The sequence below is a fragment of the Clupea harengus genome, chromosome 7 (assembly GCF_900700415.2).
Source record: "Clupea harengus chromosome 7, Ch_v2.0.2, whole genome shotgun sequence".
NCBI classification, from domain to species: Eukaryota; Metazoa; Chordata; class Actinopteri; order Clupeiformes; family Clupeidae; genus Clupea; species Clupea harengus.
Window position 1 is genome coordinate 1,909,787 of NC_045158.1, and position 19,069 is coordinate 1,928,855.

Here is a 19,069-nt window from a genome sequence, read left to right on the forward strand (position 1 = left end):
CCCAGTAGCATTCTAGCTAGCCTTCATCAGTGTCCGTTTTTTGCATGTCTTTTGAGTGTGGCTCTCAAGTTTTACACCAAAACTACTTACTTCTGCTTTAATGTGACCTCTATGTCCATGGCCAAAAAAAAAACTGCCTATGAGTAGGCCCACTGTCTAGTTAGTTGCACTCTCCTTGAGTCTCAAGGTTGGTCCTTACAGTCAGCCGAAGTGCCAATAACCCCTTGACAATGCGCCAATAATATAAGGTCCACGGACACATAGAGACAAAATATTCTCCAATGTATATATACTCAGCAAACCTGGAAATGAATAAACGTGTGAATAGTTCAGAATAGTTCACACACCCAAAGCTATTATTTAGATTACATTTACAGGCAAATGCATGCCCAATTTGTCCAATTGCCAGACAGAGGACCTGTTTTTCAAACATATGAGATCATAGAGGACTGCTTTTCAAACCAGATTGCATGGAGTGGGAGACAAACCAAATCCACAGTGAGAAATGTCAAATCCTCTGAAAAAAATATCTTTTCATTTTTTTGAACAGACACAAGGGAGAGATAACCCAACATCCATTCACAAACGCCTGGTAATCTTCTTTATGAAAGGTGTTTCTTATGGAAAAAACATCCCTTGTTAAAAGCCACTGCCAGTGCGGAGGGAAAGCTGCTTGTTACAGCTTCGGTCCTTGCCACTGATAACACAAGTAGATTAACTGTGACAACATCCTGGATCCAGTTGTTTCGGAAACAAGGCTGGCATAGAGATTATTATAAGTATATTTAATAAGGCAATTCATATTTACATTTAGACTTATACATTTGGCAAGAGCTTATGCAGCTCACGACTGATGTAGACAATGATGAGGAAATAGTTTTGAAGGAGAAAAGTTCACAAATATGTGCCACAAGACTTTCAGCTTCAACAAACAAAGGAACACGATCACAGAGGGGAGTTCAATGTGAAATCAGGAAGCACACTAGAAATACTGTGATAACAAGTCTGATGACAAGCGCCGATTGGCATGATATGTGCTCTTTTTACCATGAAAGATGGGGGAAAATGATGACAGATTGGTTTCACACACAACATAAAGAGTGACATGACAGCTAAGTCTCTTTAAGAGAAGATGCCATTCTAATCCGACTGTCAAAGCACCTCAGCTACATACACACACACAGTGAACGGTCATCCAACAAGACTGAGCTCCACAGAGTGACACTGAGCCCTGATAAGAATATCATCCTTTATTACTTACAAATTAAATAGCATTTCTGACATGGCTCTTCATCACAGTAACACCATATGTTAATATAAACTCATCTTATAGCAATAAACACAAATTCAAGCTTTGAACATATTTACAAATGAATGGTTGTAAACAACCACCAACCATACACATTCTGAAAAATAGCAGCTTAATATCCAAATAAAGGCAAGGGCTACCTGTGTTGCACGGAGGAACAGCGCTCTAACGTATCTAGTCCCACTAGACTAGAGGGACTGGACTCTAGAGGGGTTTAGGCACAGATAGGCCCTGATCCAGAACAGATACGGCCCTGATACGGCCCTGATACAACACAGATACGGCCCTGATCCGGCACAGATACGGCCCTGATCCGGCACTGATACGGCCCTGATCCGGCACTGATACGGCCCTGATCCGGCACAGATACGGCCCTGATACAGCACAGATACGGCCCTGATCCAGAACTGAAATGGCCATATTCTGGCAAAGTTATGGCCCTAATTTGGCACTGATATGAACCTGATCCGGCACTGACATGACCCGAATCTGACACTCAACAATCAATTGGATCTGGCCTTCTGGTAGGAATAAGGTCCAGATTTTAGCTGGGGTTGTACTGCATCACAATGGCTAAGATAATGTGCAACACATTGTAAGATATTCTCCAAAATCAACTTCTCTGCTCCTCTTCTCTGCTGTGCCATGACTGTCGTAGAAGTCAAAATGCCCAAATGACCATATCACGGTCACACACACACACACACACACACACACGCGCGCGCATTATTTATATATGATCTCTATACCCACAGCTGTTACTGAACTCTCTGTGAGGGAGAGCGCCCTCTGGAGGCGAGGTATCCCAGGACAGAGTTACCAAGCCCAGATCCCAGCCCCCAGCAGACCCATCCAGACCCGCCCAGAGGTCCAGGAGGCCGTGATGAAGTGGGAGTGGAGCAGATACATCAGCAGTACCAGGGTACCCTGGGACACACACACACACACACACACACACAGAGAGAGAGAGAGTCAATCAATGCTTCAAACAAGTTCACAAAGCAACTTTTAGTGTACTAAAGTAAAGGATGGAGAGGTTACAAGAATACACTCCACCATCCATCCACACATCCATCTCATTTATTCATCCATCCTTCCATACACACACACACACCACACACACACACACACACACACACACACACACACCACACACCACACACACACACACACACAGAGTACATCCATCCATCCTGACATCTATCTATCCATCCATCTATCTATCTATTCATCCATCCGTCTGTCTACTAGCGCTGCATGTGGGCCTTACCACAGCTCTGCTGCTGAAGAGTGATGCTCTGTCTTTGCTCACGTGGGGGTTGGGTGAGGTGAGTGAGACCAAGCTGTCCCCCACCATCATGGCTCCAAAGGCTCGTGTCAGGTGCAAGGGCAGGGGCAGGTCGTCATGACAGCCGCTCACGTACTGCTCAACAAGTACGGAAATGGCAGAAGAGAGTGAGGTAAACACACTACACCAACAAGAGACATTTGCAAATGAAAGGAAACAACTGCAGTCAGATCCATAAAACCTTGGAGTTCATTTATCAGTATTTAAGCCTTTGATGCCTTGATGCCAAATCCTCGTAAAAGGGTCAAAGGTCAGTCCCTAGTTTTGTGAAACTGAGCATACAGTAATCTTCTTTTCAGTTGGGTTAGGGACGTTAACAATGAGCCTGCTTAGGGACTCTTGACAAAGGTACTTCCCAGAATGTTACATAACCACGCCTAATAGTACAGTACAGTGCCAATCAACAGAACATGAACATGATGCTGTAACTACACTCTGAAATGTCAAATAATACAAAACTGAAACACAGTGTTCCTCATTTCACTACGGCTATGGGTTTACTACCAGGGGAGAGCGCATACGGATGACAGATAATAATAAATAAGTTACTGTGGATAAAGGTGTCAGCTAAATAAATCATTAAATGCAGAAGCAGGTCAGGGTATCTGGTAAGTCAACCCAGAGTAAGTGGTAAACCTCCTAATAGAGGAGCCCTAGGCCTTCATTCTCCTAGCATTAACAAAGCGCTAGGGCTCTTCTTTTAGGAGGTTTACCACTTACTCTGAGTTAACTTAGCCAGGTTTGTCGCTAAACCACATACTTGGAACACCCATCAGAACACAAGAAATGGTCCTTAACATACCTGGCTCCCAAGTAGCCAATCAGGGAAGACCAACCACAGCAGGCCAAACATGAAGGTGGCGAAGAAGTCCATGTGGAGGAAGAACCTCTGCGCGTCGCTGAAGATCACACGCACGTCTATGGTCCTCATCTTCTGCGCGTCGCTGAGATCACACGCATGTCTATGGTCCTCTTCCTCTGCCTGTGGTCCAGGGCCATCAGGATGAAGCTGCTGAGGATGAAGCAGGAGAACACCAGCAGGTCCAGCCCAGGGATCTGACAGGACAGGACAGGGAGCAGATGGAGCTCAGTGGGAACACTACACGAACACTCCACTAACACTCCACTAACACACTAACACTACACTAACACTACACTAACACTACACCATCTTTCTGTAGAGGCATCAAAGAAAGCTGACTCAGATTCTCTGTCTGTCTGTCTTGGCTGAGTCAAGGCTGGTTGTTTTGTGACGGGGTTCATTCTGCAAAGGTGCAGAAACACTGTTTCACAGAAGACAGCCAGCGTACAACTAATATGGTAGATGATAGCGGATAAGAATGAGAGAGAAGGACATTTTTGCTTTAAGAAAAGGGCGAGTGTGTGTTCTGTTTCGGTAAAAGTTCTTACATGGTTTGAGGACATTCCACTGGTTCCATTTTCCCAGCAGGTGCCAACGAGCAGTGCAAGGACGCCTGAAAAACAGAAAATAACAACTTAGCCTACAGCACACCACAGCACTCACAAATAACATGCCGGTTAAAAACGTTCAGATTTCCTTCAGGCTTCTTATTATAGCCTACATTTCGTCAAGTGACCTCTGCAAGGTGAATGAACGCCAATAGAAACAAACCACACCAGACCATGTTCTTGAAATAAAAGCTCTGAAAGTTGGAATTACTCACAAGACCACAGTCTTCTAAGGTTCATACTTAGAGATTATGACCATCATGAAAGCCTTGAATTAAAATCACACTCAAAATTCTTTCGCTGTGTGTACATATCCTTGGAATTCTCTGCATCTTATATTGTATCTAGAACAAATAGACACCATTGAACAAAGCATTGTATTAACATATTTGTCTAAAATGGGGAAGAGGCACACGTTACTCACCATGAGCCTGGATGTGGAATGCTCGGTCAGTGACACTGCCTTGTTACTTTTGAAGAGTAGAAATTTCACGTTGCTGGCCAGCCACACACACACCAGTGACCGCGTCATTTCAAAGGGTTCTCCATCCATCCGAATTTTTTCCCCCTACACGTAAAAAAAAAATCCCGTTCATAAGGATTTTATGATTGTGTAGCCTACAACGTACTTGCATTAGTACTAAACGGCATAGGGATATAATAACACCAAGTTAAATTCTCACCTGTGGAAAAATGTTCTTGGAAATGATCCTGTATAAAATGGTCAGCAAAAGTCCAGAAACGATCTCTGCTGATACAATCTGACTTTCAGCCGCTGTTTTCCTGCCGTTGGGATACATATCGTCTCAACTCTGGGCTGTGTTGTCTATTCCGCTCCTGGTCTAGGATGTTGTTCCCTGTAGCGTGGCTGAGAGGTAATTACCATCCTTACACAACTCCTTACGAAACTCCAGTTGTAGGGGGGCGGGAACGCCAGGTGGTTAAGCAATGGTATGTTTCCGGATTTTTTTTGCGCGTGTAATAGTGGGAGGCCAATCAAAACCGTGCAGCAGTTAAACATCACCATGCAGCGGCTGATCGGTGTTCCTTATCACGCTTGACATTTGACAGCGTAATGTACCGGCTGTAGTTGTGACCTACATTTTTCAGTTTGGCAAACACACACTTACTCACTGAGTAAGAAGACCTATTCTGTTCTTTTTTTTGTCTTTTCATTACAAGCACCCAATTATTTTATATAATATAAATATACAATATTAAAGCCTTGTGCACTGTTTGAAACCTGCGTCGATTAAACAGGTTTTTTTTCCCAACAGTCATTGATTTAGGCTACGTCCAGCGCAGTCTCGCTTACAGAAAGGGGCTGGGATGAGGGGAGAGAGAGTGGCAGTTTGATGTTAGGACCAGCAGGTGGCGGCATAGACCACTGTGTTTGACGAGTGCTCCTTGTCAGAGTTTGATAACTATGCCCTACTGCAGAGATCCAATAAGATAAAAAAAAAGATTAAAAAAAGATAAAACTCTAACATGACATGTAATGGGAATAAAAGGCAGAAGGGTAGCAGGTCATTTGTTGTGCGATAACTGTGATGTTATAAAATTATCTGAGGAATGCACTTAAGCAGCTCATAATTATATCAGAAGTTATGACACTGTTTTTTTGTTTTTTTAAGTATTGTGTAGTATTGTGTTAGTGTGAAGACCAATGCAGTTGTAGGCAAGGCAGGACAATTTATTGAAATAACTAGAATAAACTATAATTAAAAACATAGTAGACGTAGACCTGACGGTGTGTTTATCTCATTCAGAACACCGAATAGAGTTATGGCATTCCATCATCTAGTTGCTGCGTTTAGTGCGGGTCTGGTATGGCCCTGGTCCTAATCTGGTATCCGCAGACCACATCGGTGAGCTGCTGCCTCGGGCACATCACATGAGTCTACCAGGATTGGTTTCCTTCCCAACACTTCAGCTGGTAAAGCACAGGCATGCCTTGCAGAGAACAATCCCTTTAAATCTCTTGCTCACATCACATGAATACCAAGTCTTTTTGCACCAAGCTAGTGTGTGACATAACTAAGCCACATACACACACAATCAGAGAGAGAGAGAGAGAGAGAGAGAGAGAGGGAGGGAGAGGGAGGGAGAGAGAGATGGAGGGAGAGAGAGAGAGAGGGAGAGAGAGGGAGGGAGGGAGAGGGAGGGAGAGGGAGGGAGATGTAAGAGAGGAAGAGAGGGACAGAGTCATGTAACTAAGTCAGGATCACACACACACACACACACACACACACACACACACTCACACAGAGTCCATCATGTGACCTTATGCATAACCTAGCTGATTCAGAAATGAACCAGAAATCAGATCTGTTCAGGAATCATCTGTTTCCCTGGGCTGATTGTTCAGCCATGGCATGAGGCCACCTATGTAATAAAGCTGTGTGTTACTATGACAACATGAGGCCACCTATGTAATAAAGCTGTGTGTTACTATGACAACACGAGGCCACCTATGTAATAAAGCTGTGTGTTACTATGACAACATGAGGCCACCTATGTAATAAAGCTGTGTGTTACTATGACAACATGAGGCCACCTATGTAATAAAGCTGTGTGTTACTATGACAACACGAGGCCACCTATGTAATAAAGCTGTGTGTTACTATGACAACATGAGGCCACCTATGTAATAAAGCTGTGTGTTACTATGACAACATGAGGCCACCTATGTAATAAAGCTGTGTGTTACTGTGACAACATGAGGCCACCTATGTAATAAAGCTGTGTGTTACCGTGACAACATGAGGCCACCTACGTAATAAAGCTGTGTGTTACCGTGAACAACATGAGCGGACGTAATCATCCTTCTCTAATTTGTCGGTTTACATAACTTACCACAAAATGTCTATAATGTGTGTGTTTGCTTCAGATATTTACCATTTACATGAAAATATATCACATTTTTTAGTTTGGTTTTAATTTTGAAGTGCCTTCCTCACAAAGACATCACAAAGGAAGGCTAATGCAAAATAAGAGGCATGAGGAAAGTCGGGTTTTCCGTGAACTGGCGTGGACTGCCTGTGTGTCACTGAACAAAAGCACAACCTCCCCTAGTGCTGTGCAGTGAGGGAGAGGGCGGATGAGAGAGGCAGACTGAATGGAACAGTCACCGCTGGGGATCACAGGGCTTTTTTGCTTGATTGCGTAACAACGGGAACAGGACTGTGAGTAAAAGCAAAAGTGAAAGGCCATTATCAGTTCCTGTCATCTGCTTTACTACCAGTGCCCTTTAGAGTTCATTCTGGACTCACAACTCATGCTATTACATGCACACACACACAACGATAAGCTTTCATTCTGGACACACGACTCATGATATTATATGCACACACACACACACACACAACGATAAGCTTTCAGCAGGTTTAATCTTCAAATCAAGTACAAAAAAAATGACATTACACTATCACTGGCACATCATTGGTCAGTTTACCCAGTTTGTCAGTTTATACATTTCTGTATGTCTGCGATGTCTCCCATGCAAATACCCATGAGAAGTCCGTGAAAACTCAGTCAGACAAGCTGCATCATTTGTAAACATGACATGAAAACAAGAAATACAATTATACTATACTATATTATATTATAGTATATACTGTATATATATATATATATATAAATGATATTATACTATAGAGTTAGCCCTAATCATGAGGCGCAGTAGTTGTGTCAGTGATGGTGAAGGAGCGCCCCGTTTTGAAGTAGTTCTCGATCTCCTCCAGCGAACGGCCTTTGGTCTCAGGGACACACACACCGGTGAAAATGATGTTCACCACACACACCACACTGAAGAACAGGAAGGGAACGTACAGCCCAAACGCCACCTGTGGAAAAGCAAACAAACATGTCCTCTCTGTGCCAGTGCTTGTGTGAGTGTGAGTGATGAGTGCTTGTGTGAGTGTGAGTGATGAGTGTGATGTGATGTTTACATGATGAGCAATGCATCTAGGTCAGGGGTTCACCTCTTGGATCCTGCCTGCACTGAAAATATTTATATCCTATATACATATATATATATATTTCTCTTTATATATACAAGGTGTGGCTATTAAATAATGAAACTAATGCTGTACATCAGTTGTAATGAAGAAAACTCATTATACTAAGATTAATAAACTGGAACTTTTACAATATCAAAAGAACATGCATGATGCACTGAAGCAATATGACGCTTCTGTTGGGTGGGATTGGTGCAGGATATCCTCAAGGCTGTGATTGGGCCGTAGTCACGAGCCGCAGCCAATCACAGCCATGAGGATGTCTTTACCAACATCACAAACACCAGTGTCACAGTTCTACCACCGACTAATTGAGTTGGATGAGTTGGAGTTCTTTTGTGTTTACTTCAGTTTTGTACTGCACTGCCCACCCGCAGGAACAGACTGAGGCCATTTAGGCCATGGCCCCCGAGTCCAGCCGAGGAGATGTTCAGATTGTTTTTGAGGCTTTTCCCCAGACACTGGGGTTTTACCCCACCATGGAAATGCGCCAATGAAATCCCTCTTGTCCAATCAGAAATGAATAAATCCTTCGATCGGATCATTAATGATGGCAGAAACTAATGAAAACAACAATGAGCACTGATGTGAACTGGTTCTGATTCTGGCTCTGCCACTGATCAGGGTTCCACCGGTTTTGGTTCAAATCTGGGCCAGAAGGTGGATCGGGAATCACTGATCCAGATCACCAGCCGTAGACGTCCCGTAGTTTTGAAACTCTAGTCTGCGCGGTGGAGTGAAACGGACTGAGACAGCAGCCCCATACCGGAACACAACTTGAGTATTGGCGTCTGTCTCGTCGTTTTTGTGACAATGACAATAAAGTACTTTGAACTTGAACTTGAACTTGAACAGATCCGCCACTAATGTGCATTGAATATGGCCCCGAACTGGCCCAGATTTGGACCAGATCTTACTTGAATCTGACACCACACCAGCACCAGAGCTGTTCCAGACCTGGCTGCTTACTGGGAGTTACAATGTAATCATTCCAGTGAATGATAACATACAATAAGAATGAAACAGGAAGTGATGTAAGGTACTCACCACCACGTGCATGAAGAACTGTGTGAGTACGAAGGCGGTGAGCCAGCTGACCCCCACACACACCCCCGACGCTATCCCACGGGCCCCCAGAGGCAGCACCTCTGACATCAGCAGCCACGTGATTGGTCCCCATCCCATGGCGTACCCTGAGCCCAGACAAAAGAGTCAGAGGACTTACTGCTGGAGTTGGTGAGGGAGAGGTTAAGTCCATGAAGACATAAATAGGGTAAGAGTTTCTGGTTGGATTGGTGTTGACTCTAATTCCCCTTGCATCACTGTTTACTGAATACTTGAATACTTGAATACTTGAATACTTGAATACTTGTACTTGGCTGACACACTTTCAGGGGATGCAATTATTTATCAAATGACAGGGTGGCTTTGAAATGCTTCCAAGTTTTCTGACCTCGTTACACTTCACAACAAATCCCATTGCACTTGCAGGCCATTACTGTCACGCTCACGCTGAGTGGAATTGAATCCCAAGTGGATGCAGACAACAGAGTCCCATTTGGCTGTGATAAGTGGTCAGTCCCTAGATCACATCATCACTTTGCCTCTGTGTGAGTAGAATGCAAATAACAGCTAACGCCCTGGCCCTCATCGTCAGCTGATCGGTGCCATATTTGTTTCCGGAGGCTTATGGGAAGCTAAGAATAGCATTAAGACCTTAAAATATAAATTACATTTTTTTTTTTACTCAGAAGTCCTTTCTACATTGCCTGTTCAACATGGGATTATTTCCGATGTGTGTGCTATACATTAAACGTCATGCCTCTGTGCTACCTGGACGCCGGCAGCTATAGAGAGAACCACAGAAGTGAAAGAAGCAGTAGAGATTTAGAAACCAGACAGTTGACTGTGTGGTCATTGGTCAGTGGTCAGTGGGCAGTCTGTCTGTCTGTCAGATTCCATTCTCTATCTACATACAGTGTGTGACCCAACTGGCAGCTTACCCTGGAAAACACCTAACTGTATTTATTCAGCAGTCAGCTGCTTCAGAGACTTTTGAGTGTTGCAACACAATGTAACAGTGACTGCGCTGCAAAGGGCCGAACCCAAACTAACCAGCCTGAGTTTATAAACCACTCTGCTGAGGTCAGTGGTGCAGACTCCCCCCAGGGCCGCATTGCATCGTGTTTTAATGAAATATAAAATGGAGAGGCAGCGTATCCAGGGCCTGGCTCTGCCCATGGATGAGTAGACCAGTGTTTGTCAAGGGCCAGCTGTTATGGAGACTCGTGTTGAGGAGAGTTTGGAACTAATTGTGCTGCGCGGAATACAAAGCCTATGGTGGTAGAGAGAATAAATGTTTCTAAATGTTCAGTACTATCCCCAGGCCAGGCCACTTCAGCAGTCAATACTAAGTCTGAACCAAAGAGCAAAGACTCTTCTCCCATCTGGCACGGATCTGCACCGGTAGTGTTTTCCAGAGACTCACCGAATATGATGACCATGGTGCTAATCAGAGGGATGAGTGTGATGGGGTCAAAGGTCGGGGTCGTCTGAGAGGGACCCTCAACCCAGCGTAGCAGGGGGGTGCTGCTGTTGCTGTGGTGACTGGGCGGCGTGTAGGTGTACATGGTCATGGTCAGCATGGACAGGAACATGAGGAACCCTGGGAATCAGAGGCAGAAGAACAGAACATGAGGAACCCTGGGAATCAGAGGCAGAAGAACATGAGGAACCCTGGGAATCAGAGGCAGAAGGACAGAACATGAGGAACCCTGGGAATCAGAGGCAGAAGAACAGAACATGAGGAACCCTGGGAATCAGAGGCAGAAGGACAGAACATGAGGAACCCTGGGAATCAGAGGCAGAAGGACAGAACATGAGGAACCCTGGGAATCAGAGGCAGAAGGACAGAACATGAGGAACCCTGGGAATCAGAGGCAGAAGGACAGAACATGAGGAACCCTGGGAATCAGAGGCAGAAGAACAGAACATGAGGAACCCTGGGAATCAGAGGCAGAAGGACAGAACATGAGGAACCCTGGGAATCAGAGGCAGAAGAACAGAACATGAGGAACCCTGGGAATCAGAGGCCGAAGAACAGAACATGAGGAACCCTGGGAATCAGAGGCAGAAGGACAGAACATGAGGAACCCTGGGAATCAGAGGCAGAAGGACAAGGGTTGCTGTAAAACACTGGTTGAGCTACGGCTTATAAGGGGTTCGAGGTCGGTATAATCTCATACATAATAATAATAATAATAATAATAATGTAATGGGGTTGGTATAATGTTTCTCGTACATAAGTTAACAATAAGACCCATGAAAGTAGAGGATTTGGTTCGATTTGAATAGGCTAGATCCCAACAGAACTATTTGACTGGGATTAATATGTCTCCTTCTGGTTACTGGAAATGGGCCAACATCGTCATTATCTTTCAGCTTGATACGACCTGGCCTCCGTAAAAAAAAATAAAATCAGTGGACTGGAGTGCCTTTCTGCATAACTCAGACCTGGAGAAAGATGGGATCTACATAGAAACCTTGGCTGGGTTGGCATGAAGGGACACACCTAACATTCAATAATATCAGGAGTGATTGACAGAGGAGATGAGGCACACCTGAAGTGAAGAGGAGGGCCTTCCTGCCAGCCTTGTCCATCAGACTGGCTGCAATCATCACGGACAGCAGACGCACCGCTCCAACCAGAGCAGCATCATATTGAGGCTCCTGAGCAACATCATAGGGGGGGATGGAAGGATGGTGAAAGGATTACGAAATGATTATATTACACACAGATGATTTTCAGATATATTGAACATATATTGAACACAGTAATAATAATATTCATCAGTATAAAGTATCATATTATCTAATAATGTTCTCCTGTGATCTTTTTTTCAAACCAACTCTTGGTATGGGAATGCTTCAGCAATATTTTTTGTCATGCCAATAAAGCCAATTTGAAAATCGAGAAAGAGAGAGAGAGAGAGAGAGAGAGAGAGAGAGAGAGAGAGAGAGAGAGAGAGAGAGAGAGAGAGAGAGAGAGAGAGAGAGAGAGAGAGAGAGAAAGAAAGACAGAAGTAAATGGATAGATATGATGTCCACAGCGTGAGCCGAGGCTAGTACGCTGAGAGACAGAGAGAGAGAGTGAGAGAGAGAGAGAGAGAGAGAGAGAGAGAGAGAGAGAGAGTGAGAGAGAGAGAGAGAGAGAGAGAGAGAGAGAGAGAGAGAGAGAGAGAGAAAGAAAGACAGAAGTAAATGGATAGATATGATGTCCACAGCGTGAGCCAAGGCTGGTACCCTGAGAGACAGAGAGAGAGAGTGAGAGAGAGTGAGAGAGAGAGAGAGAGAGAGAGAGAGACAATGAAAGACAGAAGTAAATGGATAGATAAGATGTCCACAGCGTGAGCCGAGGCTGGTATGCTGCCCACCAGTGTGATCTGTGTCAGGTGGAAGATGGGCTCCAGGTAGACCAGGATGGGGGTGATTCCAGTCATCTGCTGCAGGAAGCGCATCCCCACAGAGATCAGGATGGGCTTGTAGTAGAAGGGCTGACGCAACTCTTCCCAGCCTATACGACCCTGTCAGGGAGCACGCACACACAGGAGAGGTATACATCATATACATGTATATATACATCTCTTTCTCTCTCTCTCTCTCTCTCTCTCTCTCTCTTTCTCATCCCTACTCTCTGTCTCCCTTGCTCTTTTTCTCACACACACACACACACACACACACACACACACACACACACACACACACACACTCATGGAGACATGCAAACACATACACAAACGTGTGCACACTTGTGCAGACGTGCAGATATAGTATCACAAGAAAGACATGAAGCACAGCAGGGCATTTTGTGTGCGAGCAGTTGAAAAGAATCTAGCATCTTTAATAGGACCTGATCTATTCTGAGCCGGATTCTCTCAGATCCAGAGGCAGGTGCTATCATGGAGAGGAGCCTACAGAATGTGTGAAATATGGCACGGTGTGTGTGTGTGTGTGTGTGTGAAAGCGTCTGCAATGTGAGAGACAGCCTGCAGGGGGTGCGAAAGAAAAGACGCTGTGTGTGTCTGTGTGTGTGTGTGAAAGGCAGCAGAGTGCACCCTGGGAGTGTTAAAGGTCCCAGGCAGTGTGTTTAGTACCTGGGTGTTGACGCTGTGTGTGTCTTTGTGTGTGTTAAAGGCAGCAGAGTGCACCCTGGGAGTGTTAAAGGTCCCAGGCAGTGTGTTTAGTACCTGGGTGTTGACGCTGTGTGTGTCTGTGTGTGTGTGTGTGAAAGGTCCCAGGCAGTGTGTTTAGTACCTGGGTGTTGACACTGTGCTGGATGCGTAGGAACTCCTCGGTGTACTCCGGTCCTCTGAACCACTCCAGCGCTCGACGCGCCTCCTCGTGGCGGCCGCGCGTGATCAGGAACCGCGGCGAGTCCGGCATGAAGCAAAGCAGAAGCACCATCACCATCACCGGTACCTCCCCGACAACCGCCAGCCAGCGCCAATGCAACACCAAACCTTCACCACAACAAGAAAACTCATTTGACTCCTGAGATCACTGTTTCACACACATGAATCAAATCAGCCTGCAGCTCTGAGGCACATTGCAAACATAGATATCACAGCAGATAGCTTTGCCATTGGGACACATTGTTAACTCTAACTAATGAAAATAGAATAGAAATGACAGATCCTTACCATTATTATTTTTTTTTTATTACTATTACTACTACTATTCCTATTACTCTTACTAGAATTAATAGATGTTAATAGATTTAAACTTTTAGCAGGCTGTAGAGAGAGCTGCAGGATGTTACCTAGACCATAAAGTGCCAATGCTCCAAACACTGCTGTCATCTGGGGACAGGATCCCAATTTGCCTCTCACTTTGGGGTGTGAGATCTCTGAGACGTACACCTGACACACACACACACACACACACACACACACACACACACACACACACACACACACACACACACACACACACACACACACACACACACACACACACACACACACACACACACACACACGAACACCTTGTTAGTTCAGATACGCCCCCTAGCGGTCGCGCGGCCGCGACCGGGCTGATAACATCTTAATTACGTGCATGTAGCCACAAAAATAAAAAACATTTTACCATAAAAAGACTTGTATCTGAAAAGCACTAATACTGCCAGAAGCACACGTAATATCAAATGCCTGTGTTCAGCAGGTCATTAGAAAACGACCAAAAGAAAAACGTGGTGTGCCCCCTGCTGTGCCCCACCCCCTGACACCTCCTCAAACTAATCGTCCATTTAAACATGCTATCTTTGCCAAAATGTCTTGTTTTCTGCCATGAAAAAATCGTTATCTATCCAAACAACTAAATGATGACACTGAATAGTTTAACTGAGGATATTATTGTGGTTTATTTATGTACTCACATCACAGCACAAAACATGCCTCCATTTCCCATATCATATGATCTCAATCTTCTCGAGCTCCTCATGGCCATGACAAATATATATTTTTTTAAAACATACCTGAATAATCAAAGCCATATATCTCTTCTACGAAACTGTGTAGTTTTTATTGGCCACAGTACATTTTATTCCTTGTTCTACGTTCATTTTCATGTCTAGTGCCCACAAACCAACCACTTCCTGTAACAGACGACCGCATTCAAAATGCCTGTTTCTCCAATCCAGTTACTATAAACTGATTGACACCTATTCTATCCAATAGTACTCATTCTCATGTTTACAATGGTATGCCCATTGCCTGTCTTTGAATAATATTACGATGTGATTGGTCCACGCGTAACCGAAGGTTCTCTGGTGCGCTTTCCATGCGCCAGAGCAGTCATTCCCAGCACAGGCTTTGCGCATTCAACACAAGACGTGGAGTTCGCCTATGGACACAATTGGAACAGCTGGATTGTGTCCTAGACATGACATGTAAGTATCTATATCTGCATTTATGTTTTCAGACACGCATAATACTATTAGTATGCACTTTGGTATGTTCTCACAATATTGGCTTGCCTATGTATTTGTCTGGCATATTAGCAAGCCTGCTAGCAAGTTCGCTAACGTTAGCTACATGCTATTTTTGCTGTGTTGTGTGCTCGTAATGTAAACTATGTAAATACATATCTGTATGTATGGTTTCACACACGCTTAATACTATTGGTATGCATTTTTGTACGTTTCCAAATTATTGGCTTGCCTATGTATTTGTCTGGCATATTAGCAAGCCTGCTAGCAAGTTCGCTAACGTTAGCTACATGCTATTTTTGCTGTGTTGTGTCCTACTGATGTAAACTATACATGTATCTGCATGTATTCGTTCACACACGCATAATACTATTAGCATACATTTTGGTATGTATGGCATGTTATATTTCTCCTGTTGTGTACTCTCTATGTCTGCATCTTTCTTGTTTTTAGTTGCATATTGTGTTTGGTTATTTTACAATGTCTTTATTTTTTTTGCTGGATTGCTGAGTTGTTTGTGTAACATTTGCCAATTGATTTATTTTTTCCAGAGAGATGTCCCTGCAGGAGATGCATCTGTCCGCTCCCCACTCATTTCATCTCATCTGAACAGATCTCATCTCATCAGAACAGAACTCATCTCATCTTATCCCTCCACACCCACACCCCACTACACCACCACACCCCACTACACCACCTCCACACTACACCACCTCCACACACCACCTCCACACACCACTACACCACTCCACACCCTCCACACACCACTACACACCTCCACACACCCTACACCACCTCCACACACACACCACCTCACACGCCTCCACACCCCACTACACCACCTCCACACCCACTACACACCTCCACACACCCCCTCCACACCACTACACCACCTCCACACACCACTACACACCTCCACACCCCACTACACCTCCACACCCACTACACACCTCCACACACCACTACACCACCTCCACACCCACTACAACACCTCCACACGCCTCCACACACACTACACCACCTCCACACCCCCACTACACCACCTCCACACCTCCACACCACTACACACACCTCCACACACCACTACACACCTCCACACCACTACACACCTCCACACCCCACTACACCCCTCCACACACCACTACACCCACTACACCTCCACACACCACTACACCACCTCCACACCCCTACACACCTCACACGCCTCCACACACCACTACACCACCTCCACACGCCTCCACACACCACTACACCACCTCCACACACCACTACACACCTCCACACACCACTACACCACCTCCACACACCCACACACCACTACACACCTCCACACACCACTACACACCTCCACACGCCTCCACACACCACTACACCACCTCCACACACCACTACACCACCTCCACACACCTCCACACACCACTACACCACCTCCACACCCCACTACACCACCTCCACACACCACTACACCACCTCCACACACCACTACACACCTCCACACCCCCTACACCACCTCCACACCCCACCACACACCTCCACACACCACTACACCACCTCCACACCCCACCACACACCACCACAAAACATACATGATGTACTTTTGAGTACAAAACCACAAAACATACATGATGTACTTTTATATGGATCTGGATAGGTTTTTGGGTATATTTTGGAGAGGCTATAGACCATCATATGTGTTGTCACAATAAATTACAATATATTACACTGAATTAATTCAGAATGGTTTGCTGTAGTACAGAAGGCAAGAAAAAAGTATGAATTCTTGATGTACAGTGACAGGTACTGGATTTTGTATTTGGTGAGGTTGGAGAGGTTATGAGACACTTGGAGACGTCTAAAGGTATCATATGGAAACTGATGTGTAACACTTGTAAACTTTTGTCTATCTGCTTCAAATTTTTTACACACACTGTCAAGATGTTGTTGCATCAGGAAATGTAAATGTTAGTTTCCTATGACATTCAAAACCCAGTTCTACACTGAAACATAAAAAAAACACTAGGCGTTTTATGTTTTTTTCTGACAAAAATGTTGGTTTTGCTGCACTGAAATGTAAACTAAAATGACATAATAAAACACTTTAACTGATTGCATTTGATGGGCCAAGTGTCTTCTTTAATTTAAGCCATGAATGGTTATTATGCAATGTTTAGAACCATAGATATTCAAGTTTTAAATGGGACAGTGCAATATAGGCGGAAATTGTCAAAAATACCCTTCTGAATTAACAGGTTAATCAAGTTGTTACTTATGTGAAGAATTTCCGTTGTTAATATACAGATGACAGATTCAAGAGCAAATCTAATCCTAGTGTGAAATAACATCTTGACTAAACAGATGAAGACATTTAAATAGGCCCAAATCGTGACTAAACAAATAAACCTTCAGATTGCGCCTGCTTTCCCCTAAGGCTTTAATTTTAGGATAATCATACAGCAAATAGCCAAAAATAGTGTTCCACTTGCCAGGTGCAATTGGACCTCATTAATTCTCGCCCTCCCACTTGATTTAGGATTCATCACCGTTTTTCTGTCAGAAATCCTATCTCGAGAATGTCAGTCATTTCATCAGTTGACGAGAGTATTAAGGCAAGCGGAGCCGACACCTACGACAGTGGCGATGACTGGGAGATTGGTCTTGGCAATCTGATTTATAATTTGGATGCTGATCTGGAGAAAGATCGACGCAAGTTGGAGATGAATCGCGTTTTGAATATAAAAAGCAACGTAAAACGGTGTGAGGATTTAGCCTTCAGTTGTGCGACCACAGTATTGGATGGCCTTACGAATCCATCCGCACAGCCGCCTTCTGTATCCCGGGGAAATGCATGCAAGGAGTCGAAGAAATTTAAAGTAAAAAAGAGCAATTCTTCGAACGTGAAGGATAACATTTTATCACTTGACACGGTGTACGGAATTCCTAAAGTATGCATCGGTAAACGACAGGAAAGTCAAGGACGCCTCAGAGAGGCTACTGAAATGAATTCGGCAGCGGACCAGGAGAACAGCAAGCTAAACACAAGTGATGTAACCATTTCTTGCGCCAAAGGCAAAGAGGAGAAAAGGGGTAAAAACCATAGCAGGACTTTGAAAAGAGAGAGGGATGCTGTTCGGACGAGAAAGGAAAAGCAAAGTGATGCACTGGCAAGCCTTGGTTTTACCGGGGTGCGTGCGTCTGAGAATGACTGCGCTGTCGAAGGTGAGGAGAATCCATGTCATTGTGAAGACAGCGAAATGGGAGACAGCACAGGGGGAGTGGGCGCTCGGATAATGGGCAGCGCTATTGTTGTGAACAAGATCGAGGAAATTGACGCACCGGCGAGGACACAGAAAACGGTAAGACGGAGACCGAAGAACGTTTGCAAATACTCCTTATATTATTAAGTGTGTGCGTGTAGAGAGATTATCTTTTTCACATATCATTTGTCAAAAATGTCAGCTGGTCGCTGGATTTGTGGATACCTCGATTTCGCAATGGAGGTGTGTCAGCGTGAATTACCATGTCATCTATGAAAATACCTCCAATAAAGGAAGAAAAGCATCGTGGCGAGAGCTTAAGTGGTCGGGTGGAGTAGGCCAGAGAGACCCTTACAAAGGTGTCCGAAAATTCCCTCTCCGTCATGTTGTCAAAACATGGTTTAGAACAGATCTATTTTCAACCAACATGGTAATGAGTACCAAAAATATATTTCTGTTTTGAAACGTTGACTTTTTGCGCCAAATATAATATCTATTGTCAAACTAAGTGGGATCCCACTGCTTGCATAAACATACAATCTAGTAAAAACAGACTGTTCTACACTATGTCGTGGGAGAAAAAATACTGTCAAAGCCTTTCACGTTGAAGTTTACTGAGGCTGTTAATGTGACAAGATCCATGTAGACTGACATGTTGCATTTTTTTATCTATGTGCAGTCAAA

The 19,069-nt window shown here is 44.4% G+C and overlaps 1 protein-coding gene across 1 annotated transcript; it reads right to left on the reverse strand.

Annotated features, from left to right (window-relative positions):
• Positions 1-7,497: 7,497 nt before the first annotated feature.
• LOC116221055 (solute carrier family 2, facilitated glucose transporter member 6-like) lies at positions 7,498-14,096 on the reverse strand. Its single transcript, XM_031570123.2, has 7 exons — positions 13,965-14,096; positions 13,460-13,665; positions 12,580-12,729; positions 11,767-11,875; positions 10,635-10,811; positions 9,194-9,339; positions 7,498-7,972 (listed from the first exon to the last, which is right to left on the reverse strand). Exons 1-7 carry the CDS (start codon positions 14,002-14,004, stop codon positions 7,793-7,795), a joined length of 1,008 nt encoding a protein of 335 aa, XP_031425983.1. The 5' UTR covers positions 14,005-14,096; the 3' UTR covers positions 7,498-7,792.
• Positions 14,097-19,069: the final 4,973 nt, after the last annotated feature.

What these genes read in the sequence shown, in the direction of transcription:
- LOC116221055 (XM_031570123.2), bottom strand. Translation starts at nt 14,004, where the DNA reads ATGACAGCAGTGTTTGGAGCATTGGCACTTTATGGTCTAG. An exon ending in ATTGGCACTTTATGGTCTAG is followed by an intron (nt 13,666 to 13,964) that starts GTAACATCCTGC and finishes GTTGTGGTGAAG; the next exon opens with GTTTGGTGTTGCATTGGCGC. An exon ending in GGCCCTCCTCTTCACTTCAG is followed by an intron (nt 10,812 to 11,766) that starts GTGTGCCTCATC and finishes TCTGATTCCCAG; the next exon opens with GGTTCCTCATGTTCCTGTCC.